This window comes from Chiloscyllium plagiosum, unplaced genomic scaffold, assembly GCF_037043375.1.
Source record: "Chiloscyllium plagiosum isolate Xiang-an unplaced genomic scaffold, Cpla_swu_hap1 HiC_scaffold_35, whole genome shotgun sequence".
In the NCBI taxonomy this organism is placed as follows: domain Eukaryota; kingdom Metazoa; phylum Chordata; class Chondrichthyes; order Orectolobiformes; family Hemiscylliidae; genus Chiloscyllium; species Chiloscyllium plagiosum.
This window is the reverse complement of record NW_028270173.1, coordinates 38,102,770-38,124,794: the sequence shown is the minus strand read 5'-3', so window position 1 is coordinate 38,124,794 and position 22,025 is coordinate 38,102,770. Positions and strand designations below refer to the sequence as shown.

The window sequence follows — 22,025 nt, the reverse complement described above, 5'->3', positions numbered from 1 at the left end:
TGGTTCCAGTCTGTGTATTGCTCTATTTGGCTGGTTCCAGTCTGTGTATTGTTGTATATGTCTGCTTCTTTGCTGTGTACTGGTTAATGTACCCGTACGAAGACTGCAAATTGTTCTGTCTGATTCCACAATCCTCATTGTTCGCTGTGTCTTGTTCTATTCTCTGTATTGTTCTCTGTGTTTGGTTCCAATCTGTGTACTATTCTGACATGATCCAGTCTGTGTCCTGTTCTCAAACAAAAACTGAAATTGCTGGCAAAGCTTAGCAGCTCTGGCAGCATCCATGGAGAGAAATCAGAGTTGATTTTTCAGGTCAAGTTACCCTTCCTCAGAACTCAAGGTGTCAAGTGACTTGCGCACCCTTTGGACCTTTGAGGCTTGTTAAGAGACCAATGAATCGGATTTTATCCTTGACGGAGAGAGGCTCAACAGATTCACAGACCCTTACCCCTTCCATGATGCCTAGTCAATGTTTCTGCACTACCCAAAATATTATCCCTCGATCATCAGCTCCTTCAACAGGGCCTGCCAGCCTCTCTACAATATTGCATCATGCCCACCTCTCAGTCTCGGCTCCATTCGTGAAGCCCTTCCTTGGTGTTCTGTCTGCTTTCAGTCTATGTGTTGTTCTCTGTGTCTCATTCCAGTCTGTATTTTTTCGGTGTATCTGGTTCCAGCCCGTGTATTGGTCCATGTTTCTTGGTCCAATCTGTTAATGTGTCTTTTCCAATTTATGCATTGTTCTATGTGTCAGTTTCCAGTCTGTAATTGATCCGAATGTGTGCCTGATTCTTGTTTATGTATTTTTCTGTCTTATTTCAGTCTGCACTTTGTTCTCTGTGTCTAATTCCAGCCTGCATATTGTTCTTTGTGTGACTGGTTACATTTTGTGTATTATCCTATATATCTGATTCCAGTCTGTGTAATACTTGGTGCCTATCTGGTTCCAGTCTTTGGAATGTTTTGTCTTGTGTACTATCCTGTGTGTCTGCTTCCAGTCTGTGTATTGCCTTTGTATGTCTGCTTTGAGTCTGTGGATTGTCCAGTGTGTCTGCTTCCAGTCTGTGTATTGTTCTGGATTTCTGGTTCCAGCTAGTGGACTGTTTTGTATGTCTGCTTCCAGCCTGTGTTCCGTCCTGTGTATCTGGTTCCAGTCTATGTATTGTCCTATAAGTCAGCTTCCAGTCTGTGTACTAACCTGCGTGTCTGCTTCTAGTCTGTGAATTGCCCTGTACACCTGCTTCCAACCTGTGTATTGTCCTGTATATCTGGTTCCAGTCTATATACTGCCCTGTGTATCTGGTTCCAATCTGTGTAATGTCCTATAAGTCTGCTTCAAGTCTGTGTACTAACGTGTGTGTCTACTTTCAGTCTGTGTATTGTCCTGTGTATGTGGTTCCAGTCTGTGTATTGTCCCGTGTGTCTGCTTCCAACCTGTGTGTTGTCCTGTGTCTGTGGTGCCAGTCTGTGTATTGTCTTGTGTGTCTGCTTCCAATCTGTATATTGTCCCGTGTGTATGCTTCCAACCTGTGTATTGTCCAATGTATATGGTTCCAGTCTGTATATTGTCTCATGTGTCTGCCTCCAACCTATGTATTGCCCTGTGTATGTGGTTGCAGTCTGTGTATTGTCCTGTGTGTCTGCTTTCAGTGTATGTATTGTCCTGTATGTCTGGTTCTAGTCTGTGTATTGCCCTATGTATCTGGCTCCAGTCTGTGTATTTTCCTGTCTGTCTGCTTCCAGTCTGTGTACTGTCCTGTGTGTCTGCTTTCAGTTCCTGTACTGTTCTGTATGCCTGCTTCCAACCTGTATATTTTCCAGTGTGTCTGCTCCCAGTCTGTGTATTCACCTTTATGTCTGCTTCCAGTCTGCTTATTGTCCTCTGTGTCTGCTTCCAGTCTGTGTTGTTCTGTAAGTCTACTTCCAGTCTGTGCATTGTCCTGTATGCCTGCCTCCAGTTTGTGTACTGTCCTGTGTGTCTGGTTCCAGTTGATGTATTGTCCTGTATGAATGCTTCCAACCTGTGTATTGTCCTGTGTGTTTGGTTCCAGTCTATAGATTGTCCTGTGTGTCTGCTTTTGGTCTGTTTACTGTCTGTGTGTCTGCTTCCAGTCTATGTATTGTCCTGTATGCCTGCTTTTAACCTGTGTATTGTCCTGTGTATCTGGTTCCTGTCTGTGCATTGTCCTGTTTGTCTTCTTCCAGTCTGTGTACTGCCCTGTCTGTCAATTCCAGTCTGTGTATGTTTTGTATGTCTGTTTCCAGTCTGTGTATTGCTCTGTGTTTGTATGCTTCCAGTCTGTGTATTGTCCTGTATACATGCTTCCAGTCTGTACGTTTTCCTGTTTGCCTGGTTCCAGTCTGTGTATTGTCCTGTATGTCTGCTTCCAGTCTGTGTGTTGCCCTGTTTGTCTGCTTCCAGTCTGTGCATTGTCATGTATGTCTGCATCCAGTCTGTGTATTGTTCTGTGTGTCTGCTTCCAGTCTTTGTATTGTCCTCTGTGTCTGCTTCCAGTCAATATATTCTTCATTGCCTGGATGACTCAGTCTGTGTCTTGTGTCTTGTTTGTCTGGTTCCAATTTGTTTATTGCTCTGGATATTGGGATCAGCCTGTATAATTATCTGTGTATATGATTCCAATCTGTGTATTGTCCTGTGTGTCTGCTTCCATTCTGCATTATGTTCTGTCTGGTTCTTGAGTGTACATTATTCTATGTGTCTTTTCCTAGTCTGTGTATTGTGCTATATCTGGTTCCAGTCTGTGTTTTATTCTGCGTGTCTAATTCCAATCCATGTATTTTTCTGTCTTGTTCCAGTTGTGCATTCCTCTGTGGGTCTTGTCCCAATCTCCATTTTGTCTGTATCTGTTTTTGCAGTATGTTGTTCACTGTGTCTGGATCCAATTTGTTGTGTTTGATTCCATTCTGTGTATTGTTCTGTGCTCGTGTCTGCAGTCTATGTATTACTCTGTCTGACTCCAGATTGTGTACTTTTCTGTGTGACTCAGAGTAGTCTGTACATTGTTCTGCGTATCTGGTTTCAGTCTGTGTATTGTTCATATATCATTTTTTCTGTTGGTGTATTGCTCCTTCTGTCTGTTTCCTGTTGTTATGTGTTCTTCTTTGTGTCTGCTTCCAGACTGTGTATTGCTCTGTGTGTCTGCTTCTAATCTGTGTATTGTTTTGTGTGTGTGATTCCATTCTGTGCATTGTGCTGTGTTCCTGTCTGCAGTCTGTGTATTGTCCTTTGGGTTTGGTTCCAGTCCCCATATTCCTCATTGTCTGAATGATTGTCTGCTGTCCATCTGGTTCTAATTTGTGATTTGCTCTGGATATCAGGATCATTCTATATATTCTTCTGTATGTCAGTGTGTATTTTCCTGTGTGTATGCATCCAGTCTGTGTATTGTTCTGTATGTCTGCTTCCACTCTGCATATTGTTCTATCTGGTTACACTCTGTGTATTTTTCAGCCTGGTATTTGGCTCCATATTATTCTGTGTGTCTGTTTCATGTTTGTGTATTATTCAGTGGGGCCGCATTTAGTCTGTGCATTCCTCTGTATGTCTGGTTTCCGTCTGTGTAATGTTCTGTGTGCCTGCTTTTAATCTGTATATTGCTCTATGTACCTGCTTCCAGTCTGTGTATTGCTCTGTGTATCTGTTTTCAATTTGTGAATTGCTCTATGGGTCTGCTTCCAGTCTGTTTATTGCATGGCATGTCTGCTTCCAGTCAGTGTATTGATCTGTGTGTCTAATTCCAATCCATGTATTTTTCTGGGTTGTTCTGCAAATATCCTTCCAGTCTGTGTCTTGTTCTCTGTGCCTGCTTCCAGTCAGTGCATTGTTCTGTGTGCCTGTTCCCGTCTTTGGGCTTTTCTGTGAGTCTGCTTTCTCTCTGTGTATTGCTCTGTGTGTCTGCTTCCAGTATGTGCATTGGTCTATGTCTCTGCTTCTAGTCTGTGTATTGTTCTGTCTGTTTCCAGTCTGTAAATTGTCCTTTGTGTCTAGTTCCAGTCAGCGTAGTCCTCATTTTCTGAAAGATCCAAGTCTGTTTCTTGTTTGCTGTCCCGTCTGTTTCAATTTGTGTTTTGCTCCGGACGTCGGGATCAGTCTGTGTATTCTTCTGTGCGTCAATCTATTTATTTTTCTGTGTGCATGCTTCCAGTCTGGTTATTGTTCCTCAGCTGGTTATGGTCTGTGTATCTGCTTTCATTCTACATATTGTTCCCTCTGGTTACACACTGTGCATTGTTCTGTGTCTTGTTCCAGCCTGTATATCTGCTTCCAGTCTGTGTATCGTTCTGTGTGTCTGCTTCCAGTCTGTGTATCGTTCTGTGTGTCTGCTTCCAGTCTGTGTATTGTTCTGAGTCTGTGTTCAGTCTGTACATTGCTCTCTGTGTCTGCTCCCAGTCTGTGTATTGCTCTGCATGTCTCCTTCTAGTTTGTATATTGCTCTGTATGTCTGCTTTCAGTCTGTGTCTTGCCCTGTACGTCTGCTTCCAGTTTGTGTCTTGGTCTGTGTGTCTGATTCCAGTCTGTATGTTTTCCTGTTAGGTTCTAGTTTGGTCATTGTTCTGTCTGGTTCCAGTCTCTGAATTGATTGCTGTGTTTGTCCTGGTCCATGATTTGTTCTACATGTCTGGTTCCAGTCCGTGTAATGTTCTGTCAGATTCCACTCTGCATAATGTTATCATTACCTCATTCTAGTCTATGTATTTTACTGTGCATTTGGCTCCAGTCTCTGTACGGTTCTCCCTGTCAAGTTGAAGGATGTGTATTGTTCTGTGTATTTATTCAAATCAGTGTCACCTTCTGTGTCTCTGATTTCCGTCTGTGCATTGTTCTGTCTGGATGCAATCTGTTTATTGTTCTGTTTGTCTGCTTCCAGCCTGTATATTGTTCTGTCTGATTCCATGCATGTGCTGTTCTGTATTTCTAGCTGCAGTCTGTGCATTTTTCTGTCTGGTTCCTGTGTTGTTCTCTGTGTCTCATTCTAGTCTGTACAGAATCTTATTGTGTGTCTGAGTTCATCCTATGTATTGGTGTGTCTAGTTTCAGTTTGCATTTTGTCTGCGTTTTCAGTTTACACATTTTTGTGTGTCTTGTTCCCGCCTGTGTTGTGGTGCTGTCTTTTTTGAGTCTATGCATTGTTCTGTTTGGTTCCAGTCTACACATTGCTCTGTCTGTCTGGTGCCTGTCTGTGCATTGTTCAGTTTGGTTCCAGTTTGTGAATTGCTCTGAGTGACTGGATCAGTCAATGTACTGTTTACTTGTGTCTTGTTCCCATCTACATATTGTCTGTATGTCTTTTTTTTTTGTGGTCTTTGTATTATTTGGTGTGTCCAGTTGCAGTCTTGGTATTGTTCTCTGTGCGTCAGCAGGTTCCTGTCCAGCAGGTTTACTTGAAAGCACAAGGTTTTGGAATGTAGCCCCTTCATCAGGTGAAGTGAGAGGGAAGCACACAGAACACAGAATTTATGGGCAGAAAGAATAAGAAGTCTCTGCAGGTGACCAAGTGTGTAGACAGTGAATCAAGTATCAAGAGCTGAATAACAACCAAAGGACCTATAATCTAATGAAATGAGGCAGAGAGGTAATGACAACAAATTAAAAATAAGGCAGTGCTGGAGACAAACCAAATGACTGAATAACATGGAACACAAACAGAAATGCCCAGCAGGTCTGGCAGCATCTGTGAAGAAACACCAGAGGAAGGGTCACTGGACCTGGAATGTTAACTCTGATTTTTCTTCATGGATGCTGCCAGACCTGTCGGGTCGCTCTGCAGCTCTTGCCCTTGCCCCTGATTTACAGCATCTGCAGTTCTTTATTTCTCACTTCACCCGATGAAGGGGCAACACTCTGAAAGCTTGTGATTTCAAACAAACCTGTTGGTCTATAATCTTGTGTCGTCTGATTTCTGACTTTGTCCTCCCCAATCCAACACCTGCACCTCTACATCATGTCTGGTTCCTGTCTGTGTATTACTCTGTTTGTCTTTATCTAGTGTGAGTATTGTTCTGTCTGATTCTAGTCTGTGTGATCACTGGGCATTGGTGGCTGGTCTAGCATTTCTTGCCTTTCCCTACGTGTCCTTGAGAAAGTGGTGGTGAGCTGCTTTCTTGAACTGCTGCAATCCATGTGATACAGGTAGACCCATAATGCTGTTAGGGAAGGAATTCCTCTGTGTCTGGTTTAAGCTTGTGCATTGTACTGTGGGTCTGGTTCTAGCCTCTGTATTGTTCTATGTGTCTGGCTCTTGTCTGTGTATTGTTCTGCATTACTGTGTTGTTCTGTGTGTCTATCTCCTGTCTGCATATTGTTCTATGTGTCTGGCAGCGGTCTGTATTGTTCTGTGTGGCTGCCTACTGTCTGTGTACTGTTCTGTGTGTCTGGCGCATGTCTGTGTACTGTACTGTGTGTCTGGCTCCTGTCTGTGCATAGTTCTGTGTGTCTGGCCCTTTTATTGTATTGTTCTGCATATTTGGCTCTTGTCTGTATTGTTGCTTTTCTGGCTGTTGTCTGTGTATTGTTCTGTGTGTCTGGCCCCTGTCTGTGTACTGTTCTGTGTGTTTGGTGCCTGCTTGTGTATTGTTCTGCATGTCTGGCTCCTGTCTGTATTGTTGTGTGTCTGGGTCCTGGCTGTATATTGTTCAGTGTGTCTGGCTCCTGGCTGTGTATTGTTCTGTGTGTCCGGGCTCCTGGCTGTGTATTGTTCTGTGTCTGACTCCTATCTGTGTATTGTTCTGTGTGTCTGACTCCTGTCTGTGTATTGTTCTGTGTGTCTGGCCCATTTGTGTACTGTTCTGTGTGTTTGGTGCCTGCTTGTGTATTGTTCTGCATGTCTGGCTACTGTCTGTATTGTTGTGTGTCTGGGTCCTGGCTGTATATTGTTCAGTGTGTCTGGCCCCTGGCTGTGTATTGTTCTGTGTGTCTGGGCTCCTGGCTGTGTATTGTTCTGTGTCTGACCCCTGTCTGTGTATTGTTCTGTGTGTTTGGGCTCCTGACTGTGTATTGCTCTGTGTGTCTGGACTCCTGGCTGTGTATTGTTCTGTGTCTGACTCCTATCTGTGTATTGTTCTGTGTGTCTGACTCCTGTCTGTGTATTGTTCTGTGTGTCTGACCCCTGTCTGTGTATTGTTCTGTGTGTCTGACTCCAGTCTGTGTATTGTTCTGTGTGTCTGACCCCTGTCTGTGTATTGTTCTGTGTGTCTGGGCTCCTGTCTGTGTATTGTTCTGTGTGTCTGACCCCTGTCTGTGTATTGTTCTGTGTGTCTGACTCCTGTCTGTGTATTGTTCTGTGTGTCTGGGCTCCTGTCTGTGTATCATTCTGTGTGTCTGAGCTCCTGTCTGTATACTGTTCTGTGTATTGTTCTATGTTTTTGGTGCATGTCTGTGTATTGTTCTGTGTGTTTGCACCTGTCTGTGTATTGTTATGTGTGTCTGGCTCCTGTCTGTGTATTGTTCCGTGTGTCTGGCTCCTGTCTGTGTATTGTTCTATGTTTTTGGTGCCTGTCTGTGTATTGTTGTGTGTCTGGGCTCCTGTCTGTATACTGTTCTGTGTTTAACCCCCGTCTGTGTATTATTCTGTGTGTCTGGCTCCTGGCTGTATTGTTGTGTGTCTGGGCTCCTGTCTGTGTACTGCTCTGTGTATTTGACGCCTGTCTGTGCATTGTTCTGTGTGTCTGGCTCCTGTCTGTATTGTTCTGTGTGTCTGGCTCCTGTCTGTATTGTTCTGTGTGTCTGGCTCCTGTCTGTATTGTTCTGTGTGTCTGACTCCTGTCTGTATTGTTGTGTGTCTGGCTACTGTCTGTATTGTTCTGTGTGTCTGGTTCCTGTCTGTATTGTTCTGTGTGTCTAGCTCCTGTCTGTATTGTTGTGTGTCTGGCTCCCGTCTGTATTATTCTGTGTCTGGCTCCTGTCTGTATTGTTGTGTGTCTGGCTCCTGTCTGTATTGTTCTGTGTGTCTAGCTCCTGTCTGTATTGTTGTGTGTCTGGCTCCCGTCTGTATTATTCTGTGTGTCTGGCTCCTGTCTGTATTGTTCTGTGTCTGGCTCCTGTCTGTATTGTTGTGTGTCTGGCTCCTGTCTGTATTCTTCTGTGTCTGGCTCCTGGCTGTATTGTTGTGTGTCTGGCTCCTGCCTGTGTATTGTTCTGCATTAAAGGCTCCTGTCTGTGTATTGTTCTGAGTGACTGGCTCCTGTCTGTGTATTGTTCTGCATTAAAGGCTCCTGTCTGCGTATTGTTCTGAGTGACTGGCTCCTGTCTGTGTATTGTTCTGCATTAAAGGCTCCTGTCTGCGTATTGTTCTGAGTGACTGGCTACTGGCTGTGTATTGTTCTGCATTAAAGGCTCCTGTCTGCGTATTGTTCTGAGTGACTGGCTCCTGCCTGTGTATTGTTCTGCATTAAAGGCTCCTGTCTGCGTATTGTTCTGAGTGACTGGCTCCTGCCTGTGTATTGTTCTGCATTAAAGGCTCCTGTCTGTGTATTGTTCTGTGTCTGACATCTCTCTATGTATTGTTATGTCTAGTGTCCATTTGTATATTGTCTTTGTGTTTGGTTCTAGTCTGTGTTTTGTTCTTTATATCTAATTTCAGTTTGTTTATCACCCTCTATGTATTATTTCTTGCTGTGTGTGTATTATTCTGTCTGTAGCACACTGTGTATTCTTCTGTGTCTAATTCCTGCCCGTGCATCATTCTGTGAAGCTGCTACTCCTCAGTGTATTTTTCTGTGTGATTGCAGTCTGTGCCATGCTCTGTATTTCTGTAGCCTGTGTTTTTCACTATGTGCCTGGTTCTAGTCTAGTTATTGTTCTATCTGGTTCCAGCCTGTGCATAGTTCTGTTTTCTTTTTCCAGTCTGGGTATTGTTCTATGTCTAGTTTCTGACTGTGTGTTGTTCTATGTGTACTGTTCTATCTGTCAGGTTCCAGCTTGTATATTGTTCTGCCTGTCTTGTTTCTGTCCATGTATTATGCTGTCTTGTTTGAGTGTGTGCATTATTCTGTCTGGCGTCAATACATGTATTGCTGTGTCTGTCTGGTTTCTGTCCATGCATTGTTTAGTTTTGTTCAAGTTTGTGAATCACTGAGTGTACTTTCTTTGTATCTTGTTCCTATCTGCAAATTGTGCATTGTCTAGTTCCAATCTGTGTATCGTCTAGTTCCAATTTGTGTTTTGCTGTGGCTGTCTGGATCCAGAATGTTTATTGTTCTGTCTGTCTGGTTACAGCTGGTGTTTTGCTCTCTGTAAGTGTTTCCAATGTGTGCATTGTTCCGTATGTCTGGTCTCAGTCTGTGTATTTTATCTGTGTGTCTGATCCTGGACTACATATTGTTCTGCGTGTTTCATTCCAGTTTGTGTATTGGTTGGTGAATGTCTAATTCCAAACTGTGATGTGGTCCGGTTGTCTGAATACAAATTCTTTGTTGTTCTGTGTCTCTGGATGACATACGTGGAGGTGCAGAAAAATCTCTGCCGGATGTGGAAGGATCCTTTGTGGCCTTGGTTGGAGGTGAAGGGGGAGGTGTGGGCATAGGTTTTACACCCCTTGCAGTGGCAAGAGAAGGTCCTGGGTGTGGAGGGTGGGTTGGTGGGTGGTATGGATCCAACGGGGGAGTTGCAGAGGGATTGGCCTCTGTGGAATGCTGAAAGGGATGGGGAGGGAAATATATCTCTGGTGGTGGGGTGTGATTGTACAGAACAAAGGTCTCCACGCCCTCCATTTCTTCCTCTCCCGCCGATCCAACCACTACCGTTCCACTCATTTAATTGTCTGAACTGGTCCTAACCTTCAACAATTTCTCCTTTGAATCCTCCCACTTCCTTCCGACTAAAGGGGTAGCAATGGGCACCCGCATAGGCCCCAGCTATGCCTGTCTCTTTGTCAGCTATGTGGTACAGTCTATCTTCCACAGTTACACCGATACTATTTCCCACCTTTTCCTCTGCTACATTGATGACTGCATTGTTGCCACATAATGCTCCCACGAGGAGGCTGAACAGTTCATCAAATTCTTAAACACTCTCCACCCCGACCTCAAGATCACCTGGACCATCTCGGACACCTCCCTTCACTTCCTGGACCTCTCCCTTTCCATTTTTGGCGACCAACTCAACAGGGACATCTACTTCAAACCCACCGACTCCCACAGCTACCTGGACTACACCTCCCCACCCCCACCCCTTGTAAAAATCCTTAATTCCTCCACCTCATCTGCTCCCGGGAGGAGCAAATCCACTCCAAAACATCCCAGATGGTCTCGTTCATCAAGGACCACAATTTCCCCTCCCACGTGGTCAACAATGCCCTCCAGCACATCTCCTCCACTTCCCGCACCTCCGCCCTTGAACCCCACCCCACCAAACAGAAGGACAGAACCCTCCGGTCCTCACCTTCCACCCCACCAACCTCGCGATACAGCGTATCATCCTCCCCTATATCCACTAGCTACAGTCAGATCCCACCACCCAGTGATATATTTCCCTCCCCACCCCAAATGCATTCAGCAGAGACCATTCCCTCCATGACTTTTTGTTCGGTCCACACCCATCAACACACCATGCACTCCCGGCACCTTCCCTTGCCATCGCACGAGCTGAAAAACCTCTGTCCATACCTCCTCCTCACTTCCATTCAAGGCTCCCAAGGATCCTTCCATATCTGAGCTGCACATCCAATCAGCTCATCTACTGTGTCCATTGCTTTCAATTTGATCTCCTCTACACTGGGGAGACAGGACGCCAACTTGTGGTACGTTTCAGAGAACGTCTCTGGGACACACACTAAATAACTCCACCGCACTGTGGCTAACCACTTCAACTCCACCTCCCCCTCCACCAATGACATGCAAGTCCTGGGCCTCCTCCACTGCCAAATCCTAGCCATCCGATAACTGGAGGAAGAACACCTCATCTTCCGCCTTGGTACTCTCCAACCACACAGAATCAATGTCGATTTCACCAGTTTCCTCATCTCCCCTCTCCCCAACATATCCCAGATCCAACCCTCCAACTTGGCACCACCCTCTTGGACTGTTCTACCTGACCATCTTCCTTCCGTTCCACCCTCCACAATGATCTATCATTATCACCCCCACCTTCATCCACCTATTGCATTCCGAGCTACCTTTTCCCAGCTTCACACCCCTCCCATTTATATCACCCCCTTGCCACCCTCCCCCCACACCTCAATCCTGATGAAGAACTTATGCTCGAAACAACACTTCTCCTGCCTGAGCAGCTGTGCTTTTGCAGCACCACACCTTCTGACTATGATCTCCAGCATCTGCAGTCCTCACTCTCTCCATATTGTTTTCTGTGTCAGGTTAAGTCCGTGCATTGTTCTATGTGTCTGGTCCAAGGCGTTGTATTGCCCCGTCTGGCTGCTGTCTGTGGACTGTTCTATCTGAATCCTGTCTTGTGGTCTCTATGTCAGGTTTTAGTCTTTGTGTTATTCTGTGGTCTATTTCAAGATGTGTATTGTTCTTTGTTTCTTGTTCTCATTTGTGCAGAGTTCCCATCCCACACCCTCCAAACTCACCATGTGGAGGAGCATTAAATTCCACCCTTCATGACTGCCAATTATTCAGATTGTTTTTAACCATGCTTGGGTACTGTTTTGTCATGTCACTCTGGTTCTATGGTCTGGATACTGGTATGTTTGTCACTCTGGTTCTATGGTCTGGATACTGGTATGTTTGTCACTCTGGTTCTGTAGTCTGGATACTGGTATGTTTGTCACTCTGGTTCTGTAGTCTGGATACTGGTATGTTTGTCACTCTGGTTCTATGGTCTGGATACTGGTATGTTTGTCACTCTGGTTCTATAGTCTGGATACTGGTATGTTTGTACTCTGGTTCTGTAGTCTGGATACTGGTATGTTTGTCACTCTGGTTCTATGGTCTGGATACTGGTATGTTTGTCACTCTGGTTCTGTAGTCTGGATACTGGTATGTTTGTCACTCTGGTTCTATGGTCTGGATACTGGTATGTTTGTCACTCTGGTTCTATGGTCTGGATACTGGTATGTTTGTCACTCTGGTTCTATGGTCTGGATACTGGTATGTTTGTCACTCTGGTTCTATGGTCTGGATACTGGTATGTTTGTCACTCTGGTTCTATGGTCTGGATACTGGTATGTTTGTACTCTGGTTCTGTTGTGCGTACTTGCATCTGGTCTGGATGTTGTGTTTGTGCTTTCCGTACTGACTCCATGTCTACATACCTGTCTTTGTGCGTGAGTGTATTTCTCTGCCTATGCATTACTTCATGTCTCTGTTAGTCTGTGTATTTTCCCTTTGCATGTCACTTTATGTAGTCCTGTGTGTATGTGCTAGTCTGTTTCTATGTCTATATATTGGTCTCTGTCTCAGTCCATTTCCATGTGAGTATGAGTCTACTTTTTATATGTGTATTACTGTGACTGTGTCAGTCTTTTTCATTGTATTGTGCCTATTTTTCATGACTGTCATGCAGTTACTACATCTGTGCATTGCTGTCTGTACCTGGAAGTCTGTTCTGGGTCTGCATATATTATTCTATTTGGGTATTCTTCTCTGCACCTATACTATGTGTGCCTGTAGGCTTTTTCATCTTTCCTTGAATTATTTTTGTGTGTGTAAGACTGTCTGTTGACTGTGCTTTCTGTGTGTTTTCTTCTTTCAGTAGCTTCGTATTGTTCTGTGCATGATTAAATGAGTTCTTATCGCTATTAATTATTATTTCCATCCTTCCACTCTGTTGTTCCGTGGTATTGCTGTTTTTGTGTCTGTCTATCTTTGTATTATTTTTATATGCCAGTCTGCCTGTACATTGATAACCGAATGGGGCCATCTGTTCCCATTTAATGTATTTTTTGTGTATTCCTTGTGTTTCTACTCTGTGCTTTACCATTTTTATATCCTTGCCCTGTGAGTGTCTTAGTATATTCCTAATTCTGTGCAGTATTCTATGTGTGTGTGTGTGTGTAAAATACTGGATGCTTGCATCTGTCTATTCTGTTGTTGTGTATAAATCTGTTTTTCCATCTGTGTATTCCTCTATTTATGTTGATCATTTCTTATGCCTGCACATTGTTCTCTTGTGTCAGTCTGTTTCTTTTTTATGTGTATTGTGTGCATCTGTGTTTTTCTTTGGGTGTGCTTCCATATGGATGTGTTGTTCTGTGTGTGTGTGTGTGTCAGACAGTCTAATTCAAGATTAGTGTATTGTAATGCATTGTGTCAGTGTACCAGCCTGGTTGTAGGTCTATGTGCTTATCTGTGGCCATGGGGTGGCTCAGTGGTTAGCACTGCTGCCTCAAAGCACTAGGGACCCAGATTTGATTGCAGCCTCGGGTGACTGTCTGTGTGGAGTTTGCATATTCTCCCCGTGTCTGCATGAGTTTCCTCCAGATGTTCTGGTTTCCTCCCACAATCCAAAGATGTGTAGGTTAGGTGGATCAGTCATAGGAAATGTAGAGTAATATGGTAGGGGAATGGGTGTGGGTGGAATACTCTTTGGAGGGTTTAAGTGGACTTGTTGGGCCGACTGGCCTTTTCCCCCACTGTTGGGATTCTATGACTTCTATATTAGTCTTTTCTGCATCTATATATTTTTCTATATATCTGACAGTCTTTTTTTAATATCTCAGTGCGTTCTTCTGAATCTGTCAGTCTATCCCATATTGCTATGATGCTTTTTGTGTGTATTTGTTTCTGTCTCTGGGTTTTGTCCAACGTATGTGTTATTTTTCTGTTCTTGTGTCTGTATACTGCTGTGTATCTGTGTCAGTCTGATTTGATAACTGTCTGTTGTTCTGCGTGAATATTAACTTCTTTCTATGTCTGCTTTGCTCTGCATATGTCCAATATCTGCACTGATTTGACGCATTTCTAATATTGCTGACTAGGCCAGCATTTGTTGCCCATCCTGAATTGCCCTTCATTTGAATGGTTTGCTCGGTAATTTCAGAAGAGAATGAAGACCCAACCCCATTGCTGTGGTCTGGAGTCACATGTAGGCCAAACTAGTTCCTTCCCTGAAAGACAATTAGGGGACCAGAAGGGTCTTTACAGCCAGTGATAGTTGTCATGGTCACAATTATTAATGCTGGCTTTGCATTCCAGATTTTATTTGTTTTAAATTACATTGGCTGCTGTGCTGGGATGCAAAACTATGTTGTTAGTCTGTATGTATGTTTGCGTGTGTATACATATTTGGCTAGTCTAGTTCAGTTTCTGGTCACTGGTAATCCCCAGGATGTTTGTAGTGAGTGTTTCAGTCAATGGCGATGGTTAGATTCTCTGTTATTGGTGATGGTCATTGACCAGTGGTACAAACGTTGCTTGACACTTGTCAGCCCAAGCCTGGGTTTTGTCCAGATCTTGCTGCACATTGACATTGACTGCTTGCGTGTCTGAGGAGTTGAGAATGGTGCTGAACATTGTGAAATGATTGGCAAATGTTCGCACTTTCTGTCCTTATGATGGAGGGAACATCTTTGACGTTGTTGAAGATATTTGCATTTAGGATTCTACCCCTAGGAAGTCCGACATAGATGTCCTGCAAGTTTTTGTTGTTTTGTGTGTATATCTGTCTAATTTCTGTTTTTTTCCCTCGGTATTTGTTTGTGTACCAGTTCCTGGGGTAGTGCATCATATCGTGTGCTTTGGAGCCTCTTTAGTATCTGTATTTTTCAGTGTATTGGTCAATGTTCCTCTATTGTCTGTGTTTGTCTGTGTCTGGGTACCATTCGCTGTGCATGCATCATTCTGTTTCAATGTCTGCACATTTTCCATTTTTATTTTTCTATTCTTGTGCATCTATTGCTCATTGTTTGTGCCTGTTGTTTGTATGCCTTGTGTGTGTCTCGGTTATTATGCATGTGGTGTCTATGTATTGTTCTGTTCTCAACGTATTCGGCATGTGTCAGTCAATTCCTCCGAATGTTTATTGTGCTTTTTGCATTGGTCTGTTTTTCTATCTGCATGTTGTTTCTGTGACAGTCCATTTCTGTGTCTGTTTGTTGAAGTCTGTTCTTATGCCTTTAGTTCTACATCTTTTAATATTGAGTGTGTTTCTGTGTCATTCTGGTCCGGTTCTCTGTGTTTGTCTTTACATTGTCTTGTCAGTTTAAATGCCCTTGTACTGTTCAGCCTGTGACCTTGCATTGCTCTTTTTCTGTTAGTTTCTTTCCATGTTTGTATGTTTTTCTATGTGTCAGTGTCAATCTGTTTCAGAGCCTGTGTATTATGTGTGTGTTTGCAGGTTTGATCCTTCATCATCAGTCTGATTGTGTCTTTGTACTGATCCATGTCTGCTTCTATTGTTGAGTGTGCCTCTGTGTGTCCCTCTGTCTCTATTTTTATGTATTATTCCCTGTATATACTGCCGTGTCTGTCATTTTGTGAGTTGCTCACTGTGTGTCTGTCTGCCATTGTTTAAGTGTATATCATTTTGTTTCGCTCCCTTGGTATTCTTGTCTGTTTTTTTTTAATGTTTGTGTGTCTGTCTCTTTGCTTTGAGGTAGATGTATGTGTGTGTCTGTACAGTATTTTTCTCTATCAAACTATTCCTACTGTTCTCTAACAAAAACTGAAGTTGCTGGAAAAGCTCAGCAGATCTGGCAGCATCTGTGCAGAGAAATCAGAGTTAACATTTCAGGTCTGGTGACTCTTACTCAGAACTTCTGTTTTTGTTTCTGATTTACAGCATCTGCAGTTTTTTTGGCTTTTTTCTACTGCTCTCGGTGTTTGTCAATCTGCTGTCTGTGCGCATTGTGCTTTTGCAAGTCCATCTATTTCAATAAATAAAAGCAAATTACTGCGGATGCTGGATTCTGAAACCAAAAGAGAAAATGCTGGAAAATTTCAGCAGGTCTGGCAGCTTTGACAAAGGGTCAGTTAGACTCAAAACGTCAGCTGTTTTCTCTCCTTACAGATGCTGCCAGACCTGCTGAGATTTTCCAGCATTTTCTCTTTTGCCATTTATTTTATTACCTGTGATGTCTCTATTTGCACCTGTGAATTGGTTTGTGTGTGTGTGTGTGTTGTTCTGCTAGGAGAAAGTGAGGTCTGCAGATGCTGGAGATCAAAGTTGAAACTTTATTGCTGGAACAGCACAGCAGGTCAGGCAGCACCTAGGGAACAGGAGATTCGACGTATTCCTGAAGAAGGGCCTGTGCCCGAAACATCGAATCTCCTGTTCCCTAGATGCTGCCTGACCTGCTGTGCTGTTCCAGCAATAAAGTTTCAACTGTGTTGTTCTGCTTTCAAGTGATTCTGTGTCAGTCTGATCTTGCCTGTGTATTGTTCTGTTTGAATGCCAGTCAGTTCCAATGTTTGTATATTCCTTTGTGTGACTGTGTGTATGAATGTGTGTCTGTTCCAATTCTTGCATTACATTGTGAATGTGTCTTTCTGTATCTTGTGTAGTGTGTATCTATATATGTTTGTGTAGTGTGAGAGAGTTTTTCCTGTGTCCACAATGCACTGTGAATATGTCTTTGTCACTGTATTGTACTTTGTAGCCGAAATTTTCATTCCCAGGAAATGGGCGACACCACATTTCAAACATTATGGATAGTTTTTGTCTCCTTATTTCAGGGAGCATATAAGTGGAGTGGAGGAGTTTCGGAAGAGGTTTATTAGATTGATATCTGGAATGAGTGAGTTGTCTTATGAAGAATGTTTGAACAGGCTGGCCATGACTTGGAGATGCCGGTGTTGGACTGGGGCGTACAAAGTTAAAAATCAGACAATCACCTGATGAAGGAGCTCCGAAAGCTAGTGCTTCCAATTAAACCTGTTGGACTATAACCTGGTGTTGTGTGATTTTTAGCTTTGAACAGGCTGGGCTTGTTTTCACTGGAGTTTAGAAGAGGGAGAGGTGACGACTGAATTGTATAAAACTCTGAATGGTCGTGTTGAAGGCGTTCTCTTGTGAGTCACTGTAAAAGTAGAAGACACCTTTTTAAACTTAGGATACATCCTTTCCAGACAGAGATGTGGAGGCTTTTTTCTCTCAGGGAGTTGTATGACTTTGGAGGTAATTTTCGGAGAAAGCAAAGGCAGCAGGGTCATTGAATATTTTGAAGGGGGAGGGAGATAAACATTATTCAGCAATGGAATAAAAGGAGGTGGAAATGTGAATATCGGCACAGAAAAACATCAGCCATGATCTTACTGAATAGCACAGCAGGCCTGAGCAACCAAACGGCCCAAATCTGCTTTTAATTCCTATATACTTACGTATGAGCAAACCCTGTGTTCTCCCTCCCTTTCCCTGATCCACTGTGAACTTCACCCCTCTCTTCTTACCTGCTATGTATCTTTTCTCTCTCTAACTCTCTATGGTTCACTCACCATCTCTCGATGCCTCTCTCCTTAACCCATCATATCTCTCACTGCCTCTCTTTTACCCACCATGTCTCACACTCCCTCTCTCCTTTACCCATGGTGTCTCTCACTCCCCCTCTCCCTTAACCCTCCATGTCTCTCGCTCCCTCTCTCCTTTACCCATTGTGTCTCTCACTCCCTTAACCCTCCATGTCTCTCATTCCTTCTCTCCTTTACCTACTGTGTCTCTCACTCCTTCTCTCCCTTCCCCTCCATGTGTCTTGCTCCCTCTCTGTTTTACCCACTGTCCCTCGCTCCCTCTCTCCCTTACCTATTGTGTCTCTCGCTTCTCTCTCTTACCCTCCATGTCTCTCACTCCCTCTCTCCTTTACCTATTGTGTCTCTCGCTTCTCTCTCTTACCCTCCATGTCTCTCACTCCCTCTCTCCCTTACCTATTGTGTCTCTCGCTTTTCTCTCTTACCCTCCATGTCTCTCGCTTCCTCTCTGCTTTACCTGTGTCTCTTGCTCCCTCTCTTCTTTACCCACTGTGTCTCTCACTTCCTTTCTCCTTTATCACTGTGTCTCTCGCTCCCTCTCTTCTTTACCACTGTCTCTCACTCCCTCTCTCCTTTACCTGTGTCTCTCGCTCCCTCTCTTCTTTACCCACTGTGTCTCTTGCTCCCTCTCTCCTTTATCACTGTGTCTCTCGCTCCCTCTCTCCTTTCCCCACCGTGTCTATCACTTCTCTCTCCTTTACCCATCTTGTCTCTCGCTCCCTCTTTCCTTTACACACCATGCCTCACCCTACCCCTCATGTTTCTCGCTCCCTCTCTTCCTTATCCACCGTGTCTCTCACTTCACCTCTCACTCTGTCTCTCCTTTACTCACCGTGTCTCTCACTTCATCTCTCACTCTGTCTCTCCTTTACTCACCGTGTCTCTCACTCCTTCTGTTCCTTATGTACCATCTCTTTTTCAATCCCTCTCTTACCTACCTTTGTCTCTCCTTCCCTCACCTACCATCTCTCTCTATCCATCCCTTATCCATTGTGTCTCTTGCTCCTTCTTTCCACTTACTGAAGTCCATATAGATGTGATCTTTATGGACTTCAGTAAGGTGTTAGACAAGGTTCCCCATGGGAGACTGATTAGCAAGGTTAGATCTCACGGAATACAGGGAGAACTAGCCATTTGGATACAGAACTGGCTCAAAGGTAGAAGACAGAGGGTGAGGGTGAGGGTTGTTTTTCAGACTGGAGGCCTGTGACCAGTGGAGTGCCACAAGGATCGGTGCTGGGCTCTCTACTTTTTGTCATTTACATAAATGATTTGGATGCGAGCATAAGAAGTACAGTTAGTAAGTTTGCAGATGACACCAAAATTGGAGGTGTAGTGGACAGCGAAGAGAGTTGCCTCAGATTACAACAGGATCGGGACCAGATGGGTCAATGGGCTGAGAAGTGGCAGATGGAGTTTAATTCAGATAAATGCAAGGTGCTGCATTTTGGGAAAGCAAATCTTAGCAGGACTTATACACCTAATGGTAAGGTCCTAGGGATGGTTGCTGAACAAAGAGACCTTGGAGTGCAGGTTCATAGCTCCTTGAAAGTGGAGTCTCAGGTAGATAGGATAGTGAAGAAGGCGTTTGGTATGCTTTCCTTTATTGGTCAGAGTATTGAGTACAGGAGTTGGGAGGTCATTTTGCGGCTGTATAGGACATTGGTTAGGCCACTGTTGGAATATTGCGTGCAATTCTGGTCTCCTTCCTATCGGAAAGATGTTGTGAAACTTGAAAGGGTTCAGAAAAGATTTACAAGGATGTTGCCAGGGTTGGAGGGTTTGAGCTATTGGGAGAGGCTGAACAGGCTGGGGCTGTTTTCCCTGGAGCATCAGAGGCTGAGGGGGTGACCTTATAGAGGTTTACAAAATTATGAGGGGCATGGATTGGGTAAACTAGCAAAGTCTTTTCCTTGGGGTTGGGGAGTCCAGAACTAGAGGGCATAGGTTTAGGGTGAGAGGGGAAAGAAATAAAAGAGACCTACGGGGCAACATTTTCACACAGAGGGTGGTACGTGTATGAGGAAGTGGTGGAGGCTGGTACAATTACAACATTTAAGAGGCATTTGGATGGGTATATGAATAGGAAGGGTTTGGAGGGATATGGGCCGGGTGCTGGCAGGTGGGACTAGATTGGGTTGGGATATCTGGTCAGCACGGATGAGTTGGACCGAAGGGTCTGTTTCCATGCTGTACATCTCTGACTATGTTCACTATGTCTCCTGTTCCATCTCTCCCTTACCCACCGTGTCTCTTCCTCCTGCACCTGCCATATATCTCTCTGCTTATCCACCATGTCTCTCGCTCAATCCTTCCTCTACCCACTGTGTCACTTGTTTCGTCTCTCACTCTGTTTCTCCCCTAAACACTGTGTCGTTCTTTCACTTTGTCCTTTGCCCACTGTGTCTCTCCCTTCCTCTCTCTTGTGCTCCCTCACCCTTTTTTTCACTGTGTTGCTCACTCCCTAACCTTTATCCACTATTTCTCACTCCCTCTCTCCTTTACCCACAGTGTTTCTCTCACCTTCCCTCCCTTACCCACCATATCTCTCCCTCCCCCTCTCCCTTACAATTGTGTCTCTTGCTCCCTCTCTTCCTTACCCACTTTTTTTTTTCTCTTTCTCACCTGCAGGTGGCATCGAGTTGCTATCAGTGTGCAGAAGAAGAAGATCACTATGATTTTTGATTGCAAAAAAACTGTGACCAAACTCCTGCCCCGCAGTAACAAGCCCATCATTGACACCAAGGGGATTGTGGTGTTCGGAACCAGGATTTTAGATGAAGACGTGTTTGAGGTAAAATGCTTTTTTCTATTGTACGTTTCATACACAAAGCCTTTTCTAAGTAGAGTACAACTGTACACTGATATGAGGTTGGACTGCTAAAATCACAATTGTCACTTTACAGTTCACAAATGTTGACAGGGGGAAAGGCAACACCCTAGCGGTATTATCACTGGATTGTTAATCCAGAGACCCAGGTAATGGCAGATGATAGAAGTTAAATTCAATAATAAAAAGAAAATCTGGAATGAGAAGTGCTGTCTGGTTCATCACTGCCCTTTAGGGACTCTTAGCTGCAATAAATGCTGGCCTAGGTGGTGCCATCCTCATCATGTGAATGACTAAGTAAAGAAAGCAACATGATGGCGAGTAAGTGCAATTAAATGAGATGCAAAGCTTCCTCAACACTATCCCACCAAACAAGCCCAAGACAGGTACTGCATGGGGCCAGACAGAGTAATGCTCCTCTACTTTTCTAAACTGAAGGTAAAGCCTACTCTACTATTTTAAACTGCTGCCTCAGACATTCCCAGGACAGATACATCACAGGCGTAGATACAGAGGGAAGCTCCTTCCACATTGTCGCATCAAATAATCCAAGGCAAGCACAGCATAAGGCTAGATACAACATAATGCTCCATCTACTTTATTAAACTCAAAGTAAAGCTCTATCTATGCTTCTAAAGTGAAAGCAATGCTCCTTCTGTCACAAGCACTGACACAAGACAGTGAGAGACTTTTTCCTAGGATGATGATGTCGACTTGTACGAGGGATATAGCTGTAAATCGAGGGGTGATAGATTTAAGACAGATGTCAGAGGCAGGTTCTTTACTCAGAGAGTGGTAAGGGCGTGGAATGGCCTGCCTGCCAATGTAGGTAACTCAGCCACATTAGGGACATTTAAACAGTCCTTGGATAAACACATGGATGATGATGGGATAGTGTCGGGGGAAGGGCTTAGATTAGTTCACAGGTTGGCGCAACATCAAGGACCGAAGGGCCTGTTCTACGCTGTGTTGTTCTATGGTCTGTGTACTACTCTTTTAACCGAAAGGTAAAGCTCTCTATACACTTTTTTTGTCAAGCACCCCCTCCCCAGTGCTGGTACACCAAAGGGTGAAATACAGAGTAAAACTTCCCCACAGTCATATCAAAGAGTCACAGGATGGGTACATTTCTGGTTGAATAAAAAAATCCTGCAGGCATCACTGTATGTTTTTGTGGGATCATACTGTGAACACTTGGTGCTGAGCCTTTGGTAGCGTGCAACAATTCAGAAGCAGTTCTTTTTGGGTTGTGACAGGTAGCCTGCAAATACCGTTCAGACTGACTGAACTTCTGCTGTGTTCAGAGGACACGGTGTCTCTCCTAACAACCACGGGTTATCAGGTCACGCTCCCCCACCTCCCTCCAGCTGCTTCTTGGCTCTTAGCCCTACCATCGTCACCAACCACTGCCTTGGAGCTGTCAGGGCTGCGAAACAAATCCGGGATTAAGCGGCTAACTAATCCACCTCATGGAAAGAAAGTGAAGCAGTTTCCATTTACAGAAGGAAGTGCTGGGGAAGGCAGGTCCCTGACTGTGTGACAACCTGAAATACAGAGAGGGGTTCGAATCTGGAATGCGCTGCTTGGGAATGAGATGGAAGCAGGTTCAATAGAGGCATTCAAAAGGGACATTGGATGGCTACTTGTTTAGAAATAACGTGCAAGAGCAATGGGGGGAAAAGCAACAGATTGGCGCTAAATAATGATGCTAATTTGAAAAAGTTGATGGGTTGAGTAGCCTTCCTCTGTACTGTAGTAATTCTCTAACATTCACTGCCAAAAGAAACTGATGTGGTGTTGACATTTTCAGACCTCT

At 44.2% G+C, this 22,025-nt stretch overlaps 1 protein-coding gene across 6 annotated transcripts in view; it reads left to right on the top strand.

Annotated features, from left to right (window-relative positions):
• Positions 1-22,025, top strand: part of LOC122541220 (collagen alpha-1(V) chain-like) — a 386,777-nt gene that overhangs the window by 101,447 nt on the left and 263,305 nt on the right. For all 6 annotated transcript variants that reach the window (XM_087979516.1, XM_087979517.1, XM_087979518.1 and 3 more), the window contains exon 4: positions 20,011-20,173. In XM_087979516.1, the coding sequence (XP_087835642.1) occupies positions 20,011-20,173 (163 nt within the window). The remainder of the gene's footprint in view (positions 1-20,010; positions 20,174-22,025) is intronic.